Source organism: Sphaeramia orbicularis, unplaced genomic scaffold (assembly GCF_902148855.1).
Source record: "Sphaeramia orbicularis unplaced genomic scaffold, fSphaOr1.1, whole genome shotgun sequence".
Lineage (NCBI taxonomy): Eukaryota > Metazoa > Chordata > Actinopteri > Kurtiformes > Apogonidae > Sphaeramia > Sphaeramia orbicularis.
The window spans coordinates 59,318-79,426 of record NW_021941679.1 but is presented as its reverse complement, the minus strand read 5'-3'; the positions used below and the strand labels follow the sequence as shown (position 1 = coordinate 79,426).

The 20,109-nt window shown below is 42.5% G+C and overlaps 1 protein-coding gene across 1 annotated transcript; it reads left to right on the top strand.

The window, feature by feature from the left end:
* Window positions 1–441: 441 nt before the first annotated feature.
* On the top strand, window positions 442–18,067 carry tmem198ab (transmembrane protein 198ab). Its single transcript, XM_030130672.1, is given in 5 exon segments — window positions 442–713; window positions 5,868–6,452; window positions 7,429–7,634; window positions 15,585–15,716; window positions 15,718–18,067. Coding segments are annotated over 5 exon segments (1,110 nt in total). The 5' UTR covers window positions 442–568; the 3' UTR covers window positions 15,760–18,067.
* Window positions 18,068–20,109: the final 2,042 nt, after the last annotated feature.

Sequence of the window (20,109 nt, the reverse complement as noted above, 5' to 3'; positions counted from 1 at the left end):
GTCTAGTCTGGTTTAGTCTGGTCTATTCTAGTTTAGTCTGGTCTAGTTTAGTCTGGTCTAGTCTAGTCTAATGTAGTCTAGTCTGGTCTAGTCTAATCTAGTCTAGTCTAGTCTGGTCCGGTCCAGTCTGGTCCAGTCCTCCAGGTGAACTCATCCATCCGGCTGTAACCATGACGCCGCTCTTCTTTCAGGTCCACTCGTCCGTCCGGCTGTAACCATGACGACGCTCTTCTTCCAGGTCCACTCGTCCGTCCGGCTGTAACCATGACGACGCTCTTCTTCCAGGTCCACTCGTCCGTCCGGCTGTAACCATGACGACGCTCTTCTTCCAGGTCCACTCGTCCGTCCGGCTGTAACCATGACGACGCTCTTCTTCCAGGTCCACTCGTCCGTCCGGCTGTAACCATGACGACGCTCTTCTTCCAGGTCCACTCGTCCGTCCGGCTGTAACCATGACGACGCTCTTCTTCCAGGTCCACTCGTCCGTCCGGCTGCTCCATAGCCTTTGTGGTCGCTCTCCTCTCACCTGATCGCGTTTGCTCCTCCCCCTTGGTCCTCCGCTGTCGCCATGACGACCACCCTGGAGATGCCGCCGGCTCAGCCGTTGTCTCCGATGGCGGACGGCTGCGAGGACGCCCGCGGTCCGTACAAGGTGGTTCCGGCGGTGGTCTGCTCCATGTGCTGCCTGTTCGGCATCATCTACTGCTTCTTTGGTGAGTTTCAGCCACGCCCACTGTTTTCATCAGCCAATCAGATTGTATTTATGTAGTGTTGAGTTGTAGAACTAGAGTTTTGTGATGACACTTCACAGACAGAGCTGCTCTGATGGGTTTGATGTTTAGGCCAGTTTACGTACAACCCCTGGATAACCTGTGTGGCTGGTTACCATGGTAACCCCCCCCCATTTTTTTTTACTTAATTGAAGATTTCTTTTTTTTTGGCGTAACCCCCCCCTTAGGTTACCGCTGCTTTAAGGCGGTCCTGTTCCTGACGGGGCTCATGTTTGGCTCCGTGGTCATAGGGTTAGGGCAGGGATTAAAGTTCTCCGTCACCACGACGGATTTCCATCAAATGGAAAAATTGAGGTGAAAAAGTCATATTGAAGTAACTTCCCCACGTGTTTCGTGGAGTCCAGTCGGTCCCGGGTCCTGGGTCTGCTGTCCTGGGTCTGCTGTCCTGGGTCAGTCCTGGGTCTGCTGTCCTGGGTCTGCTGTCCTGGGTCAGTCCTGGGTCAGTCCTGGGTCAGTCCTGGGTCTGCTGTCCTGGGTCTGCTGTCCTGGGTCTGTCCTGGGTCAGTCCTGGGTCAGTCCTGTGTCAGTCCTGGGTCTGCTGTCCTGGGTCAGTCCTGTGTCAGTCCTGGGTCAGTCCTGGGTCAGTCCTGGATCTGCTGTCCTGGGTCAGTCCTGTGTCAGTCCTGGGTCAGTCCTGTGTCAGTCCTGGGTCAGTCCTGGGTCAGTCCTGGGTCAGTCCTGGGTCTGCTGTCCTGGGTCAGTCCTGTGTCAGTCCTGGGTCAGTCCTGTGTCAGTCCTGGGTCAGTACTGGGTCAGTCCTGGGTCAGTCCTGGGTCAGTCCTGTGTCAGTCCTGGGTCAGTCCTGTGTCAGTCCTGGGTCAGTCCTGGGTCTGCTGTCCTGGGTCAGTCCTGGGTCAGTCCTGTGTCAGTCCTGTGTCAGTCCTGGGTCAGTCCTGGGTCAGTCCTGGGTCAGTCCTGGGTCTGCTGTCCTGGGTCAGTCCTGGGTCAGTCCTGGGTCAGTCCTGTGTCAGTCCTGGGTCTGCAGTCCTGGGTCAGTCCTGGGTCAGTCCTGGGTCAGTCCTGGGTCTGCTGTCCTGGGTCAGTCCTGGGTCAGTCCTGGGTCTGCTGTCCTGGGTCAGTCCTGGGTCAGTACTGGGTCAGTCCTGGGTCAGTCCTGGGTCAGTACTGGGTCTGTCCTGGGTCTGCTGTCCTGGGTCTGCAGTCCTGGGTCTGTCCTGGGTCTGCTGTCCTGGGTCAGTCCTGGGTCAGTCTTGGGTCAGTCCTGGGTCAGTCCTGGGTCTGTCCTGGGTCTGTCCTGGGTCTGTCCTGGGTCTGCAGTCCTGGGTCTGCTGTCCTGGGTCTGTCCTGGGTCTGCTGTCCTGGGTCTGCAGTCCTGGGTCTGTCCAGGGTCTGCTGTCCTGGGTCAGTCCTGGGTCAGTCCTGGGTCAGTCCTGGGTCAGTCCTGGGTCTGTCCTGGGTCAGTCCTGGGTCAGTCCTGGGTCAGTCCTGTGTCAGTCCTGGGTCTGCGGTCCTGGGTCAGTCCTGGGTCTGTCCTGGGTCAGTCCTGGGTCAGTCCTGGGTCTGTCCTGGGTCAGTCCTGGGTCTGCTGTCCTGGGTCTGTCCTGGGTCTATCCTGGGTCTGCGGTCCTGGGTCTATCCTGGGTCAGTCCTGGGTCAGTCCTGGGTCAGTACTGGGTCAGTCCTGGGTCAGTCCTGTGTCAGTCCTGGGTCAGTCCTGTGTCAGTCCTGGGTCAGTCCTGGGTCAGTCCTGGGTCTGCTGTCCTGGGTCAGTCCTGGGTCAGTCCTGTGTCAGTCCTGGGTCAGTCCTGGGTCAGTCCTGGGTCAGTCCTGGGTCTGCTGTCCTGGGTCAGTCCTGGGTCAGTCCTGGGTCAGTCCTGGGTCAGTCCTGGGTCTGCAGTTCTGGGTCAGTCCTGGGTCAGTCCTGGGTCAGTCCTGGGTCTGCTGTCCTGGGTCAGTCCTGGGTCAGTCCTGGGTCTGCTGTCCTGGGTCAGTCCTGGGTCAGTACTGGGTCAGTCCTGGGTCAGTCCTGGGTCAGTCCTGGGTCAGTACTGGGTCAGTCCTGGGTCTGCAGTCCTGGGTCTGTCCTGGGTCTGCTGTCCTGGGTCTGCAGTCCTGGGTCTGTCCTGGGTCTGCTGTCCTGGGTCAGTCCTGGGTCAGTCCTGGGTCTGTCCTGGGTCTGTCCTGGGTCTGCAGTCCTGGGTCTGCTGTCCTGGGTCTGTCCTGGGTCTGCTGTCCTGGGTCTGCAGTCCTGGGTCTGTCCAGGGTCTGCTGTCCTGGGTCAGTCCTGTGTCAGTCCTGGGTCTGCAGTCCTGGGTCAGTCCTGGGTCAGTCCTGGGTCAGTCCTGGGTCTGCTGTCCTGGGTCAGTCCTGGGTCTGCTGTCCTGGGTCAGTCCTGGGTCAGTACTGGGTCAGTCCTGGGTCAGTACTGGGTCAGTCCTGGGTCAGTCCTGGGTCTGCTGTCCTGGGTCAGTCCTGGGTCAGTCCTGGGTCAGTCCTGGGTCTGCAGTCCTGGGTCTGTCCTGGGTCTGCTGTCCTGGGTCTGCAGTCCTGGGTCTGTCCTGGGTCTGCTGTCCTGGGTCAGTCCTGGGTCAGTCCTGGGTCAGTCCTGGGTCTGTCCTGGGTCTGTCCTGGGTCTGCAGTCCTGGGTCTGCTGTCCTGGGTCTGTCCTGGGTCTGCTGTCCTGGGTCTGCAGTCCTGGGTCTGTCCAGGGTCTGCTGTCCTGGGTCAGTCCTGTGTCAGTCCTGGGTCTGCAGTCCTGGGTCAGTCCTGGGTCAGTCCTGGGTCAGTCCTGGGTCTGCTGTCCTGGGTCAGTCCTGGGTCAGTCCTGGGTCTGCTGTCCTGGGTCAGTCCTGGGTCAGTACTGGGTCAGTCCTGGGTCAGTACTGGGTCAGTCCTGGGTCAGTCCTGGGTCTGCTGTCCTGGGTCAGTCCTGGGTCAGTCCTGGGTCAGTACTGGGTCAGTCCTGGGTCAGTACTGGGTCAGTCCTGGGTCAGTCCTGGGTCAGTCCTGGGTCTGCAGTCCTGGGTCTGCTGTCCTGGGTCAGTCCTGGGTCTGCTGTCCTGGGTCTGCAGTCCTGGGTCAGTCCTGGGTCAGTCCTGGGTCAGTCCTGGGTCTGTCCTGGGTCAGTCCTGGGTCAGTCCTGGGTCAGTCCTGGGTCTGCGGTCCTGGGTCAGTCCTGGGTCTGTCCTGGGTCAGTCCTGGGTCAGTCCTGGGTCTGTCCTGGGTCAGTCCTGGGTCTGCTGTCCTGGGTCTGTCCTGGGTCTATCCTGGGTCTGCGGTCCTGGGTCTATCCTGGGTCAGTCCTGGGTCAGTCCTGGGTCAGTCCTGGGTCAGTCCTGGGTCAGTCCTGGGTCTGTCCTGGGTCAGTCCTGGGTCAGTCCTGGGTCAGTCCTGGGTCTGCTGTCCTGGGTCAGTCCTGCGTCAGTCCTGTGTCAGTCCTGGGTCAGTCCTGGGTGTGCAGGCTCAGGGGGCTGACAGGTTTCCCAGTGCTGATAATCAGAGGACTTGTGTATTCTTCTGTCAGGAGGACAGGCTGATGACTGTTTCTGTTTGGAAGGAAACTCTGCTCATTCTGTGCCTCACAAACACATGGACCAGTTCAGCTTCACTGAAGTTCAGCCTCCAGACTAACTGGAGTTTAGTGCGAACAAGGAGCTTTCATTATGAAGGAACCACAGTGAAAAGGGAAGAAGACACAACTGATCTGCATGGACCTTCATGTTTGGGTTCAGAGCTGATCTGCTCTGGACGGTATATGACTAGTGTGTGTGTGTGTGTGTGTGTGTGTGTGTGTGTGTGTGTGCGTGTGTGTGTGTGTGCGGCTGTGCGCGCTGCGGCCTTACGCGGTTACGCGCCCGACTGCATAAGTGCTTTATTTGGACCCGTTTAGCATCTTATTTGTATGTGTGTGGTACAGTACACAGATCAAACTGAATGAATGAGGAACAGCCTTGGTATTTGCAAAGCCACTGTATTTAAATCCCCTCAGAGAGGATCTGGAACAGAATAGAAGTTCTGTTTCAGTTGATGTAATTTCTTCCAATCAGAAGAGAACATGATATTGGTGGGAGGGGGTTGTGGACGCAGGTTTGACGACGTACAGATTATTTTGGCTAGCATATACGACATCATGGACACGTTTGTAGAGGAAGGAGCTGAAGTGGGAACTATTGAGAGATGCGTGAAAACTACAGGGTGTCCCATAAGTCTGCATACACAGGAGACATAGTACATTCCATACGTATATGGTTCTAACATGTATTTCTTTATATTTCTTCTTTCTAGTTCTTCAGCAGTGGAGGATACGCATTGAAATGTGTTCCTGACAACATGGCAGTCATATAGAGCATATTATAGAAATAAAAATGGTTTATGTCAAGAAACATTATTTTTCCTATGTATGGAGACTTATGGGACACCCTGTGGATGGAGGTGGGCGTGGCTTGATGAGAAGGGAGACGATGGAACTCCAATTAGATCATGGTGCAAAAAAAATGAAGCAGCCTGGTGTGTGCATGTGCGGAGTTTGCCACAAGAAAATTTTGTTTGGTTCCAATGGTAAAAAAGTCCTGATCCACCATCAGTCTGAGAAGCTGAAGATGAGTTGGTTAGGGTTACATTTACAGACATTTTCCCCAAAGTTCATGTGCTGTTGGAGTTGGAGTTATGTTTTAGGAGTTCCTAAATTGTTAAATAAAAAGTTTTTCACTCATTTTTTGCAGTAAGGTTTTCTTCTAGTTATTTTCACTTGCTTCACAGGTTTTCATCCCCTTTAAAATGAACCACAGAACACCAGAACTGACCTGAAGCTTTACAAATGTTCTGGGGGAGGACCCCCAGACCCCCACCAGTACCACTCATCACATGTTTTCTGTCCATGTTCCTAATCTTCTCCACCTGTACACTCTCCCATTCAGTGGGTTTTACAGTGTTGTCATATTTGACTGTATAAACTTGTACACTATAGTAGTATTGGACTGCATCATTTTTAACAGTGGACAATGATTTGGACCAGAAGAACATTTTCAGTCAAATGAAAAATTTTTGCTTTAATCCCTGGGTTAGGGTTAGGCTGGTCTCCATGGTAACCCCCTTGCCCCTCCCCCTCTCTTCCAGGTTACCGCTGCTTTAAGGCGGTCCTGTTCCTGACGGGGCTCATGTTCGGCTCCGTGGTCATCTTCATGCTCTGTTATAAGGAGCGCGTCCTGGACACCCAGCTGAGCGTGGAGGCGTCGGCCGGCGTGGGCCTTGGCGTGGGCACCCTGTGCGGCCTGGTCACCATGCTGGTGCGCAGCGTGGGCCTGTTCATGGTGGGGCTCCTGCTGGGGCTGCTGGCGGCCGTGGCGGCGCTGGTGGGCATGGAGGAGCTGTCGGACACCCCCCCCCGCTCCGTCTGGGTGCCCCTGGGCGTGCTGCTGGGCCTGGGCATGCTGTTCGCCGTGCTGACGCTGCAGTGGCCCCGCCTCTTCACCACCCTGTCCACCGCCACCTTCGGGGCGGCCGTCATCACCGTGGCCTTGGACTACTTCGTGGAGCTGTTCGGCCTGGTGCTCTACGTGTACGAGCGCGTCAAGGCGGCGCCCGCCACCAAACCCGTGTGTTGGCTGACGTGGGCGGTGCTGTGGGTGTGGCCCGCCCTCACCCTGCTGGGGGTGGCGGTCCAGTGGAAGGTGACGGCCGAGGGATACTCCCACACCAAGGGTGAGTCAGGAGGAAGTAGAGCACGGCGTTGAACCACCAACTTTAGTTCAGGGCTCAAACTCCTGTTCTGTCAGGTTCAATATTCAGTCTGATCTGATCTGAACTGGACCAGAACCAGTTCAGCTGGACCAAAACCAGTTCAACTGGACCAGAACCAGTTCAGCTGGACCAGAACCAGTCCAACTGGACCAGAACCAGTTCAGCTGGACCAGAACCAGTTCAACTGGACCAGAACCAGTTCAGCTGGACCAGAACCAGTCCAACTGGACCAGAACCAGTTCAGCTGGACCAGAACCAGTTCAGCTGGACCAGAACCAGTCCAACTGGACCAGAACCAGTTCAGCTGGACCAGAACCAGTTCAACTGGACCAGAACCAGTTCAGCTGGACCAGAACCAGGAAAATAAAAACAGAAGAACTGATAAATAATGACAACTGACAATTTATGTCTGTGTTTTAGTGCAGAAAAAAAATAAAGTATGAAAATACTTTTAGAAACTATAAAACAAAAAAACCCTGAAAAAACTGAAAATTATATAAAAACCCTTCAATGTAGTGTAATGTTCTCAGTCTTCTTCCTCCACTTCTCATTAGTCCATGTGCATTCTGGATCAGATCTCCAAAGACACTAAACACTGAGGAACAGGAAGAAAAGAGTTCAAACTGGACTGAATTTAATACAGACATTTCAGGTTGGACACATGTGTTCAGGTTAGTCACATTTTATTGGTACAGGAGAGTTTGGAAATGGAAAGAGTTTCACCATTTAATGGGATTTTTTTTGCACTAAAACAAAGAAAAAAATTTAAGTTGTTAATTCTAGATGTTTTGTCTTAATTGAAGTTTTTTGTTCTTAATTGTACTTTTGTTATATGTGGCTAAAGTGAACCAGTTCATGTGGTTCCACCCTGAATGTAAGTGACTGCAGTGGTCGCTCCTCATGCTCATTTCCAAGTGTCCGTTTTTGGTCTCTGCAGTGATCATCAGCCGACAGCAGAGGAGGATGCAGGTCATGCGGATCCGCCAGCGGGACGACCGCTACCGCAACAACAAGAAGAAGAAGAAGCAGCAGCAGCACGGAGGCTCCGCCCACAACCACCAGGCCAAGGTGCTCCACGCAGAGCCCGCCTACCGACGCAAGCCCAACCCCATCCGCCGATACGACACCGACGTCCTGTCACCGGTGAGAACGGGAGACGAAAAACAAAAAGAACCAGAGAAAAGAAAGCAGAGTCACGATTCTGGGTTTGAGTTCAACGGATGAACGGAGAAGAAGGAACATCTGAGATTTAAGATTTAAAAAGACGCAATTTAAAAGACACAAAGACGCAATTTAAACAGACACAAAGACGCAATTTAAAAGACACAAAGACGCAATTTAAAAGACACAAAGACGCAATTTAAAAAGACACAAAGACGCAATTTAAAAGTCACAAAGACGCAATTTAAAAAGACACAAAGACGCAATTTAAAAGACACAAAGACGCAATTTAAAAGACACAAAGACGCAATTTAAAAAGACACAAAGACTTAATTTAAAAAGACACAAAGACTTAATTTAAAAAGACACAAAGACGCAATTTAAAAGACACAAAGACGCAATTTAAAAGACACAAAGACGCAATTTAAAAAAACACAGACGCAATTTAAAAAGACACAAAGACGCAATTTAAAAGACACAAAGACGCAATTTAAAAAGACACAAAGACGCAATTTAAAAGACACAAAGACGCAATTTAAAAAGACACAAAGACGCAATTTAAAAGACACAAAGACGCAATTTAAAAGACACAAAGACGCAATTTAAAAAGACACAAAGACGCAATTTAAAAGACACAAAGACGCAATTTAAAAGACACAAAGACGCAATTTAAAAGACACAAAGACGCAATTTAAAAAGACAAAGACTTAATTTAAAAGACACAAAGACGCAGTTTAAAAAGACACAAAGACTTAATTTAAAAGACACAAAGACGCAATTTAAAAGACACAAAGACGCAATTTAAAAGACACAAAGACGCAATTTAAAAGACACAAAGACGCAATTTAAAAAGACACAAAGACGCAATTTAAAAGACACAAAGACGCAATTTAAAAAGACACAAAGACGCAATTTAAAAGACACAAAGACTGAATTTGAAAGACACCAAGACGCAATTTAAAAGACACAAAGACGCAATTTAAAAAGACACAAAGACTTAATTTAAAAGACACAAAGACGCAATTGAAAAGACACAAAGACGCAATTTAAAAGACACAAAGACGCAATTTAAAAGACACAAAGACGCAATTTAAAAAGACACAAAGACGCAATTGAAAAGACACAAAGACGCAATTGAAAAGACACAAAGACTGAATTGAAAAGACACCAAGACGCAATTTAAAAAGACACCAAGACGCAATTTAAAAGACACAAAGACGCAATTTAAAAGACACAAAGACGCAATTTAAAAAGACACAAAGACGCAATTTAAAAGACACAAAGACGCAATTTAAAAAGACACAAAGACGCAATTTAAAAGACACAAAGACTTAATTTAAAAGACACAAAGACTTAATTTAAAAGACACAAAGACTTAATTTAAAAAGACACAAAGACGCAATTTAAAAGACACAAAGACGCAATTTAAAAGACACAAAGACGCAATTTAAAAAGACACAGACGCAATTTAAAAAGACACAAAGACGCAATTTAAAAGACACAAAGACGCAATTTAAAAAGACACAAAGACGCAATTTAAAAGACACAAAGACGCAATTTAAAAAGACACAAAGACGCAATTTAAAAAGACACAAAGACGCAATTTAAAAGACACAAAGACGCAATTTAAAAAGACACAGACGCAATTTAAAAGACACAAAGACGCAATTTAAAAAGACACAAAGACGCAATTTAAAAGACACAAAGACGCAATTTAAAAAGACACAAAGACGCAATTTAAAAGACACAAAGACGCAATTTAAAAGACACAAAGACGCAATTTAAAAGACACAAAGACGCAATTTAAAAGACACAAAGACGCAATTTAAAAGACACAAAGACGCAATTTAAAAAGACACCAAGACGCAATTTAAAAAGACACAAAGACGCAATTTAAAAGACACAAAGACGCAATTTAAAAAGACACAAAGACGCAATTTAAAAGACACAAAGACGCAATTTAAAAGACACAAAGACGCAATTTAAAAGACACAAAGACGCAATTTAAAAGACACAAAGACGCAATTTAAAAAGACACAAAGACGCAATTTAAAAGACACAAAGACTGAATTTGAAAGACACCAAGACGCAATTTAAAAGACACAAAGACGCAATTTAAAAAGACACAAAGACTTAATTTAAAAGACACAAAGACGCAATTGAAAAGACACAAAGACGCAATTTAAAAGACACAAAGACGCAATTTAAAAGACACAAAGACGCAATTTAAAAAGACACAAAGACGCAATTGAAAAGACACAAAGACGCAATTGAAAAGACACAAAGACTGAATTGAAAAGACACCAAGACGCAATTTAAAAAGACACCAAGACGCAATTTAAAAGACACAAAGACGCAATTTAAAAGACACAAAGACGCAATTTAAAAAGACACAAAGACGCAATTTAAAAGACACAAAGACGCAATTTAAAAAGACACAAAGACGCAATTTAAAAGACACAAAGACTTAATTTAAAAAGACACAAAGACTTAATTTAAAAAGACACAAAGACTTAATTTAAAAAGACACAAAGACGCAATTTAAAAGACACAAAGACGCAATTTAAAAGACACAAAGACGCAATTTAAAAAGACACAGACGCAATTTAAAAAGACACAAAGACGCAATTTAAAAGACACAAAGACGCAATTTAAAAAGACACAAAGACGCAATTTAAAAGACACAAAGACGCAATTTAAAAAGACACAAAGACGCAATTTAAAAAGACACAAAGACGCAATTTAAAAGACACAAAGACGCAATTTAAAAAGACACAGACGCAATTTAAAAGACACAAAGACGCAATTTAAAAAGACACAAAGACGCAATTTAAAAAGACACAAAGACGCAATTTAAAAGACACAAAGACGCAATTTAAAAAGACACAAAGACGCAATTTAAAAGACACAAAGACGCAATTTAAAAGACACAAAGACGCAATTTAAAAGACACAAAGACGCAATTTAAAAAGACAAAGACGCAATTTAAAAGACACAAAGACGCAATTTAAAAGACACAAAGACGCAATTTAAAAGACACAAAGACGCAATTTAAAAGACACAAAGACGCAATTTAAAGACACAAAGACGCAATTTAAAAAGACACCAAGACGCAATTTAAAAAGACACCAAGACGCAATTTAAAAGACACAAAGACGCAATTTAAAAAGACACAAAGACGCAATTTAAAAGACACAAAGACGCAATTTAAAAGACACAAAGACGCAATTTAAAAGACACAAAGACGCAATTTAAAAAGACAAAGACGCAATTTAAAAGACACAAAGACGCAATTTAAAAGACACAAAGACGCAATTTAAAAAGACACAAAGACGCAATTTAAAAGACACAAAGACGCAATTTAAAAAGACACAAAGACGCAATTTAAAAGACACAAAGACGCAATTTAAAAGACACAAAGACGCAATTTAAAAGACACAAAGACGCAATTTAAAAGACACAAAGACGCAATTTAAAAGACACAAAGACGCAATTTAAAAGACACAAAGACGCAATTTAAAAAGACAAAGACTTAATTTAAAAGACACAAAGACGCAGTTTAAAAAGACACAAAGACTTAATTTAAAGACACAAAGACGCAATTTAAAAGACACAAAGACGCAATTTAAAAGACACAAAGACGCAATTTAAAAGACACAAAGACGCAATTTAAAAAGACACAAAGACGCAATTTAAAAGACACAAAGACGCAATTTAAAAGACACAAAGACGCAATTTAAAAGACACAAAGACTGAATTTGAAAGACACCAAGACGCAATTTAAAAGACACAAAGACGCAATTTAAAAAGACACAAAGACTTAATTTAAAAGACACAAAGACGCAATTGAAAAGACACAAAGACGCAATTTAAAAGACACAAAGACGCAATTTAAAAAGACACAAAGACGCAATTGAAAAGACACAAAGACGCAATTGAAAAGACACAAAGACTGAATTGAAAAGACACCAAGACGCAATTTAAAAAGACACAAAGACGCAATTTAAAAGACACAAAGACGCAATTTAAAAAGACACAAAGACGCAATTTAAAAGACACAAAGACGCAATTTAAAAAGACACAAAGACGCAATTTAAAAGACACAAAGACTTAATTTAAAAAGACACAAAGACTTAATTTAAAAAGACACCAAGACGCAATTTAAAAAGACACCAAGACGCAATTTAAAAGACACAAAGACGCAATTTAAAAGACACAAAGACTTAATTTAAAAAGACACAAAGACGCAATTTAAAAGACACAAAGACGCAATTTAAAAGACACAAAGACGCAATTTAAAAGACACAGACGCAATTTAAAAAGACACAAAGACGCAATTTAAAAGACACAAAGACGCAATTTAAAAAGACACAAAGACGCAATTTAAAAGACACAAAGACGCAATTTAAAAGACACAAAGACGCAATTTAAAAAGACACAAAGACGCAATTTAAAAAGACACAAAGACGCAATTTAAAAGACACAAAGACGCAATTTAAAAAGACACAGACGCAATTTAAAAGACACAAAGACGCAATTTAAAAAGACACAAAGACGCAATTTAAAAGACACAAAGACGCAATTTAAAAAGACACAAAGACGCAATTTAAAAGACACAAAGACGCAATTTAAAAGACACAAAGACGCAATTTAAAAGACACAAAGACGCAATTTAAAAGACACAAAGACGCAATTTAAAAGACACAAAGACGCAATTTAAAAGACACAAAGACGCAATTTAAAAAGACACCAAGACGCAATTTAAAAAGACACCAAGACGCAATTTAAAGACACAAAGACGCAATTTAAAAAGACACAAAGACGCAATTTAAAAGACACAAAGACGCAATTTAAAAGACACAAAGACGCAATTTAAAAGACACAAAGACGCAATTTAAAAGACACAAAGACGCAATTTAAAAGACACAAAGACTGAATTTGAAAGACACCAAGACGCAATTTAAAAGACACAAAGACGCAATTTAAAAGACACAAAGACTTAATTTAAAAGACACAAAGACGCAATTTAAAAGACACAAAGACGCAATTTAAAAGACACAAAGACGCAATTTAAAAGACACAAAGACGCAATTTAAAAAGACACAAAGACGCAATTGAAAAGACACAAAGACGCAATTGAAAAGACACAAAGACTGAATTGAAAAGACACCAAGACGCAATTTAAAAAGACACCAAGACGCAATTTAAAAGACACAAAGACGCAATTTAAAAGACACAAAGACGCAATTTAAAAGACACAAAGACGCAATTTAAAAGACACAAAGACGCAATTTAAAAGACACAAAGACGCAATTTAAAAGACACAAAGACTTAATTTAAAAAGACACAAAGACTTAATTTAAAAAGACACAAAGACTTAATTTAAAAAGACACAAAGACGCAATTTAAAAGACACAAAGACGCAATTTAAAAGACACAAAGACGCAATTTAAAAAGACACAGACGCAATTTAAAAAGACACAAAGACGCAATTTAAAAGACACAAAGACGCAATTTAAAAAGACACAAAGACGCAATTTAAAAGACACAAAGACGCAATTTAAAAAGACACAAAGACGCAATTTAAAAGACACAAAGACGCAATTTAAAAGACACAAAGACGCAATTTAAAAGACACAGACGCAATTTAAAAGACACAAAGACGCAATTTAAAAAGACACAAAGACGCAATTTAAAAAGACACAAAGACGCAATTTAAAAGACACAAAGACGCAATTTAAAAGACACAAAGACGCAATTTAAAAGACACAAAGACGCAATTTAAAAGACACAAAGACGCAATTTAAAAGACACAAAGACGCAATTTAAAAGACAAAGACGCAATTTAAAAGACACAAAGACGCAATTTAAAAGACACAAAGACGCAATTTAAAAGACACAAAGACGCAATTTAAAAGACACAAAGACGCAATTTAAAAGACACCAAAGACGCAATTTAAAAGACACCAAGACGCAATTTAAAAGACACCAAGACGCAATTTAAAAGACACAAAGACGCAATTTAAAAGACACAAAGACGCAATTTAAAGACACAAAGACGCAATTTAAAAGACACAAAGACGCAATTTAAAAGACACAAAGACGCAATTTAAAAAGACAAAGACGCAATTTAAAAGACACAAAGACGCAATTTAAAAGACACAAAGACGCAATTTAAAAAGACACAAAGACGCAATTTAAAAGACACAAAGACGCAATTTAAAAGACACAAAGACGCAATTTAAAAAGACACAAAGACTTAATTTAAAAGACACAAAGACGCAATTTAAAAGACACAAAGACGCAATTTAAAAGACACAAAGACGCAATTGAAAAGACACAAAGACGCAATTGAAAAGACACAAAGACGCAATTGAAAAGACACAAAGACGCAATTGAAAAGACACAAAGACGCAATTGAAAAGACACAAAGACTGAATTTAAAAGACACCAAGACGCAATTTAAAAAGACACAAAGACGCAATTTAAAAGACGCAATTTAAAAGACACAAAGACTTAATTTAAAAGACACCAAGACGCAATTTAAAAAGACACAAAGACTTAATTTAAAAAGACACAAAGACTTAATTTAAAAGACACAAAGACGCAATTTAAAAGACACCAAGATGCAATTTAAAAGACACAAAGACGCAATTTAAAAGACACAAAGACTTAATTTAAAAAGACACAAAGACGCAATTTAAAAGACACAAAGACGCAATTTAAAAAGACACCAAGACGCAATTTAAAAAGACACAAAGACGCAATTTAAAAGACACAAAGACGCAATTTAAAAGACACAAAGACGCAATTTAAAAAGACACAAAGACACAATTTAAAAGACACAAAGACACAATTTAAAAGACACAAAGACGCAATTTAAATTGAAAGATGCATATGTAAATAGACAGAAACACATATATTTAAAAACCAGACCATCATCAAACCCTAGTGCAGATACTGTAGTAATACTACTAGTACTAATACTATAAAGAACTCGTGTCCTGTAACTGTTCACTTTTCCAGATCCTAGAATGATAAATAACTCTTCACTAATAACTCTTCATAAATAACTCTTCACTAATAACCCTTTATAAATAACTCTTCTTAAATAACTCTTTATAAATAACTCCTCATAAATAACTCTTCTTAATTAACTCCTCACTAATAACTCTTGTTAAATAACTCTTTATAAATAACTCTTCTTAAATAACTCTTCATAAATAAATCTTCACTAATAACTCTTCTTAAATAACTCTTTATAAAAAACTCTATAAATAACTCTTCATACATAAGTCTTCTTAAATAACTCTTTATAAAAACTGTTCTTAAATAACTCTTTATAAAAAACTCTTGTTAAATAACTCTTCTTAAGTAACTCTTTATAAAAAACTCTTGTTAAATAATTCTTCTTTAATAACGCTTTATAAAAAAACTCTTCTTAAATAACTCTTCTTAAATAACTCTAAAAAAAACTCTTCATACATAACTCTTCTTAAATAACTCTTCTTAAATAACTCTTTATAAAAAAAACTCTTCTTAAATAACTCTTTATAAAAACTCTTCTTAAATAACTCTTTATAAAAAAACTCTTCTTCAGTAACTCTTTATAAAAAAACTCTTCTTAAATAACTCTTTATAAAAACTCCTCTTAAATAACTCTTTATAAAAAAACTCTTCTTCAGTAACTCTTCTTAAATAACTCTTTATAAAAACTCTTCTCAAATAACTCTTCTTAAATAACTCTTTATAAAAAACTCTTCTTCAGTAACTCTTCTTTAATAACTCTTCATACATAACTCTTCTTAAATAACTCTTTATAAAAAACTCTTCTTCAGTAACTCTTCTTTAATAACTCTTCATACATAACTCTTCTTAAATAACTCTTTATAAAAAACTCTTCATAAATAACTCTTTGGTGTTATTTTTCAGAGTTACATCCAGAGCTTTCGGGACCGGCAGGTTCAGGCCCAGCCCTTCCCAGGTCGGCTGGTGGGCGGTCCTCACGCTGTGGTGGGCGGTCCTCACGCCGTGGTGGACGTCGGATACAATTGTGGCTCCACCCCCCCCCCTCACCGGGGCGGCAGGACCCCCGCTCCGGGTCTGACCCCGCCCCCTCCTTGAATCACTGCCCCGTCACTGGGTTTCAATGCAAACACAGTCTGGAGTTAGCCACGCCCCCTAAGAGTATGACCATGGGATTAGGGCTGGATTTACCCATAATGCAAAGCACCTTTAACCCTTTCCAGTCAGTCGTGGTGTTCACTGTCGTACAAATGCACAAATGCATGCACGCACACAAACACACACGCCATCTTAAGGGCCAGCGTGGGAACCCGACGCAGCCTGATGTCCCGCCCCCAGCCTGTACATCACCGGCTTAAGCCCCACCCACATCAGGGATCGGTGTCTCAGTGCAAACCCACCTCAGGTTCTAGGGGGATGGGGGGGCAGTCAAAGGCCTTTCCACGTCAACAGGCATCCTCCATGTTCTATGTGTGCCATCTGGACCGGAGCCCCGCCCCCCCACCCCCAAAGGGGTGTGGTCTTCACCCTCGGTGCTGGACGATAACACTTATTCCAATGGGGACTCTGTTTGTTTTAACGGGTGCCTTGCCCCTCGTCGGACTGGACTGACCCCCCAGCTAAGGGGGGGGGGGGGGGGGCAGATCCCCATTAGTGGCTTGTCTTTGCATTAAATGGGGTCAGGGGGAGGAGCTTAATTTGGGGTTTAGCTACAGAGCTACAACACACAGTGTTAAACGACGAAGTCGATGGTGGTCTTCACAGATGACGGCTTCATTTACACTGACACCCGTTTGACTCCAGTTTAACTCCAGTTTAACCCCAGTTTGACTCCGGTTTAACTCCAGTTTAACCCCAGTTTGACTCCGGTTTAACCCCAGTTTGACTCCGGTTTAACTCCGGTTTGACTCCAGTTTGACTGCAGTTTGACTTCAGTTTAACTCCAGTTTGACTCCAGTTTGACTTCAGTTTAACTCCAGTTTAACTCCAGTTTGACTTCAGTTTAACTCCAGTTTGATTCCAGTTTGACTCCAGTTTAACTCCAGTTTGACTTCAGTTTGATTCCAGTTTAACTCCAGTTTAACTCCGGTTTAACTCCAGTTTGACTCCGGTTTGACTCCGGTTTAACTCCGGTTTGACTCCGGTTTAACTCTGGTTTGACTCCGGTTTGACTCCAGTTTAACTCCAGTTTGACTTCAGTTTAACTCCAGTTTAACTCCAGTTTGACTTCAGTTTAACTCCAGTTTGATTCCAGTTTGACTCCAGTTTAACTCCAGTTTGACTTCAGTTTGATTCCAGTTTAACTCCAGTTTAACTCCGGTTTAACTCCAGTTTGACTCCGGTTTGACTCCGGTTTAACTCCGGTTTGACTCCGGTTTAACTCTGGTTTGACTCCGGTTTGACTCCAGTTTAACTCCGGTTTGACTCCGGTTTAACTCTGGTTTGACTCCGGTTTGACTCCAGTTTAACTCCAGTTTGACTTCAGTTTAACTCCAGTTTAACTCCAGTTTGACTTCAGTTTAACTCCAGTTTGATTCCAGTTTGACTCCAGTTTAACTCCAGTTTGACTTCAGTTTGATTCCAGTTTAACTCCAGTTTAACTCCAGTTTAACTCCAGTTTGACTTCAGTTTAACTCCAGTTTGATTCCAGTTTGACTCCAGTTTAACTCCAGTTTGACTTCAGTTTGATTCCAGTTTAACTCCAGTTTAACTCCGGTTTAACTCCAGTTTGACTCCGGTTTGACTCCGGTTTAACTCCGGTTTGACTCCGGTTTAACTCTGGTTTGACTCCGGTTTGACTCCAGTTTAACTCCAGTTTGACTTCAGTTTAACTCCAGTTTAACTCCAGTTTGACTTCAGTTTAACTCCAGTTTGATTCCAGTTTGACTCCAGTTTAACTCCAGTTTGACTTCAGTTTGATTCCAGTTTAACTCCAGTTTAACTCCGGTTTAACTCCAGTTTGACTCCGGTTTGACTCCGGTTTAACTCCGGTTTGACTCCGGTTTAACTCTGGTTTGACTCCGGTTTGACTCCAGTTTAACTCCGGTTTGACTCCGGTTTAACTCTGGTTTGACTCCGGTTTGACTCCAGTTTAACTCCAGTTTGACTTCAGTTTAACTCCAGTTTAACTCCAGTTTGACTTCAGTTTAACTCCAGTTTGATTCCAGTTTGACTCCAGTTTAACTCCAGTTTGACTTCAGTTTGATTCCAGTTTAACTCCAGTTTAACTCCGGTTTAACTCCAGTTTGACTCCGGTTTGACTCCGGTTTAACTCCGGTTTGACTCCGGTTTAACTCTGGTTTGACTCCGGTTTGACTCCGGTTTAACTCTGGTTTGACTCCGGTTTGACTCCAGTTTAAGTCCGGTTTGACTCCGGTTTAACTCCAGTTTGAGTCCAGTTTAACTCCGGTTTGACTCTGGTTTAACTCCGGTTTGACTCCAGTTTAACTCCGGTTGGAGTCTTTTGGTTTAACTCTCTTTCTTCCTGCTGTAGACCCTTTGACCTGAAATGACCTCTAGGAATCTGCTTTATTTCCATTTGTCGTATTTGAATCCTTTTTTGCACAGAAACAGTATTTGTGTGAAGTCTATTTTTTTATTAATTTGAGTCGATACAGAATTCTATGGAACTAAATCTGTGTCGTCAGATTTTGAATGATAAAAGACATTGAATTTCTGGCACTGAATTTTTTTGCACTGAAATTAAGTATCTGTGTTTTTGTCTCTGAATTCAACTATGTTCATAAATTTAGAATTAAAAAAATTCAGATACAATAAATTCAGATGCAAACCTACAAGTGCAAAAATCAGATACTTCATTTCAGTTCAAAAAACAAACATTCAGTGCTAGAAATTTAATGGATTTTGTCATTCAAAATCTGACGACAGATTTACTTCCATAGATTCCATTTTAATGAATGATAAATGAAAGGATCAGGAAATCTGAGGAGTCTATGGGGGGGCGGGGTCAGTGCAAATGAGGCGGGGCCTGTGCCACCTGTGGCCAAACCCACCGTACTTAACTCCTCCCATCAGGTGCATTGGTTTTCTTTGTTTTTCATTGATTTTCTTTTTTTCCTTTGTTTTTCTGTTTTTTTGTTTTTCATTTTTCTTTTTTTTTTTTTTGGAAACTGCCATTTTTAAATTTTTGTCAATGGTGAAAAAAATGTGATTAATTCAAGGTGTTTTTTAAAAAAAAAAAAGCCAACAAACGGGGGGGTTATGCCCCCGGACGGACACGCCCACTGGGACAATGAACCTGCATGACCTGACCCCGCCCTGACTCCGCCCACCGTGGCCTGGTTGTGGCCCCGCCCCTTCCTGTGCATCGATGTGAACATGTGTACATAAAGCACAGCACTGACGAACACAAACTTCTGTTCCTGTTTTTTAGTTTTAGTTCAAATGTACGATTGTTTTTGGTTCATTTGGGATCGGATCCAGACCTTTATATGGAAACAAACTGAGTTCTTTATTCATCAATTAAAAAATAACGGATTTGCAATTAAAAAGAATAGATTTGAGAGCAAAAGACAGTTAGTGGCAAAAAAAGATCATTTTGCTTGAAAGAAAGACGCATTTTAAATAGACAGAAAGACGCAATGAAAAATTGCATGTTTCTATTTAAATTGCATCTTTCTTTCAGTCTAAGTGATCTTTTTTTTTATGGCCACTTACTGTCTTTTTTCTCTCAGATCTCTTTTTTTCAGTTGAAAATCCGTTCTTTTTAGTTGATGAATAAAACAAACACATCTGTCTCCGTAGACCTTTCTGTTCTGGTGGGATGTATTTCTTTGATTTGTGCAGCTGTGCTTTTCAGGACAGTGTGATCTGATCGCTGTAGGCCACCGTCCGTCCAGTGCTTTTTCTAAACTGAATATGATGATTATTATTCTATTGTTATTATTAAAGCATGTGTTCCAACGGGCCTGAAAACACCAGCGAGTACGAGTCATCTGTCAGCAACAACCAGGACGTCCATGAAATCCACCACAACTTTATTAGGTTAGAATACTGGGAAGTCACATGGCATTAGCCCCGCCCCTCCTCCTCCTCTTTCTCAGTCTGAACCTCCTTCCATCTTTTTTTTAATCTCTTGTCGTACATACAGGACCTTCTTCTACAACAGGTAAGATACAAACACATGCACAGAATGGACTCAATCCAAACTCCACATTTTCTGTCATTAGGGATGGAACCGTTACCGGTAGAACCATAAACGGAGGTAAAATCGCAGACGGTTAGTATTACTGTTTAAATTCTGATTCTCATGATAACTGTGTTTGATTAGCGCACTTTCAGGGGAAAAAACACTGATGTAAACATCTGTTTTAATGTCAAATATTTGAGTATAGTTTAAATTTATGGCTCATTCCATAGAATGTCCTCCAGTGGTTCCACCTGAGCCTCTCAGACTGTTCTACACTTTTAC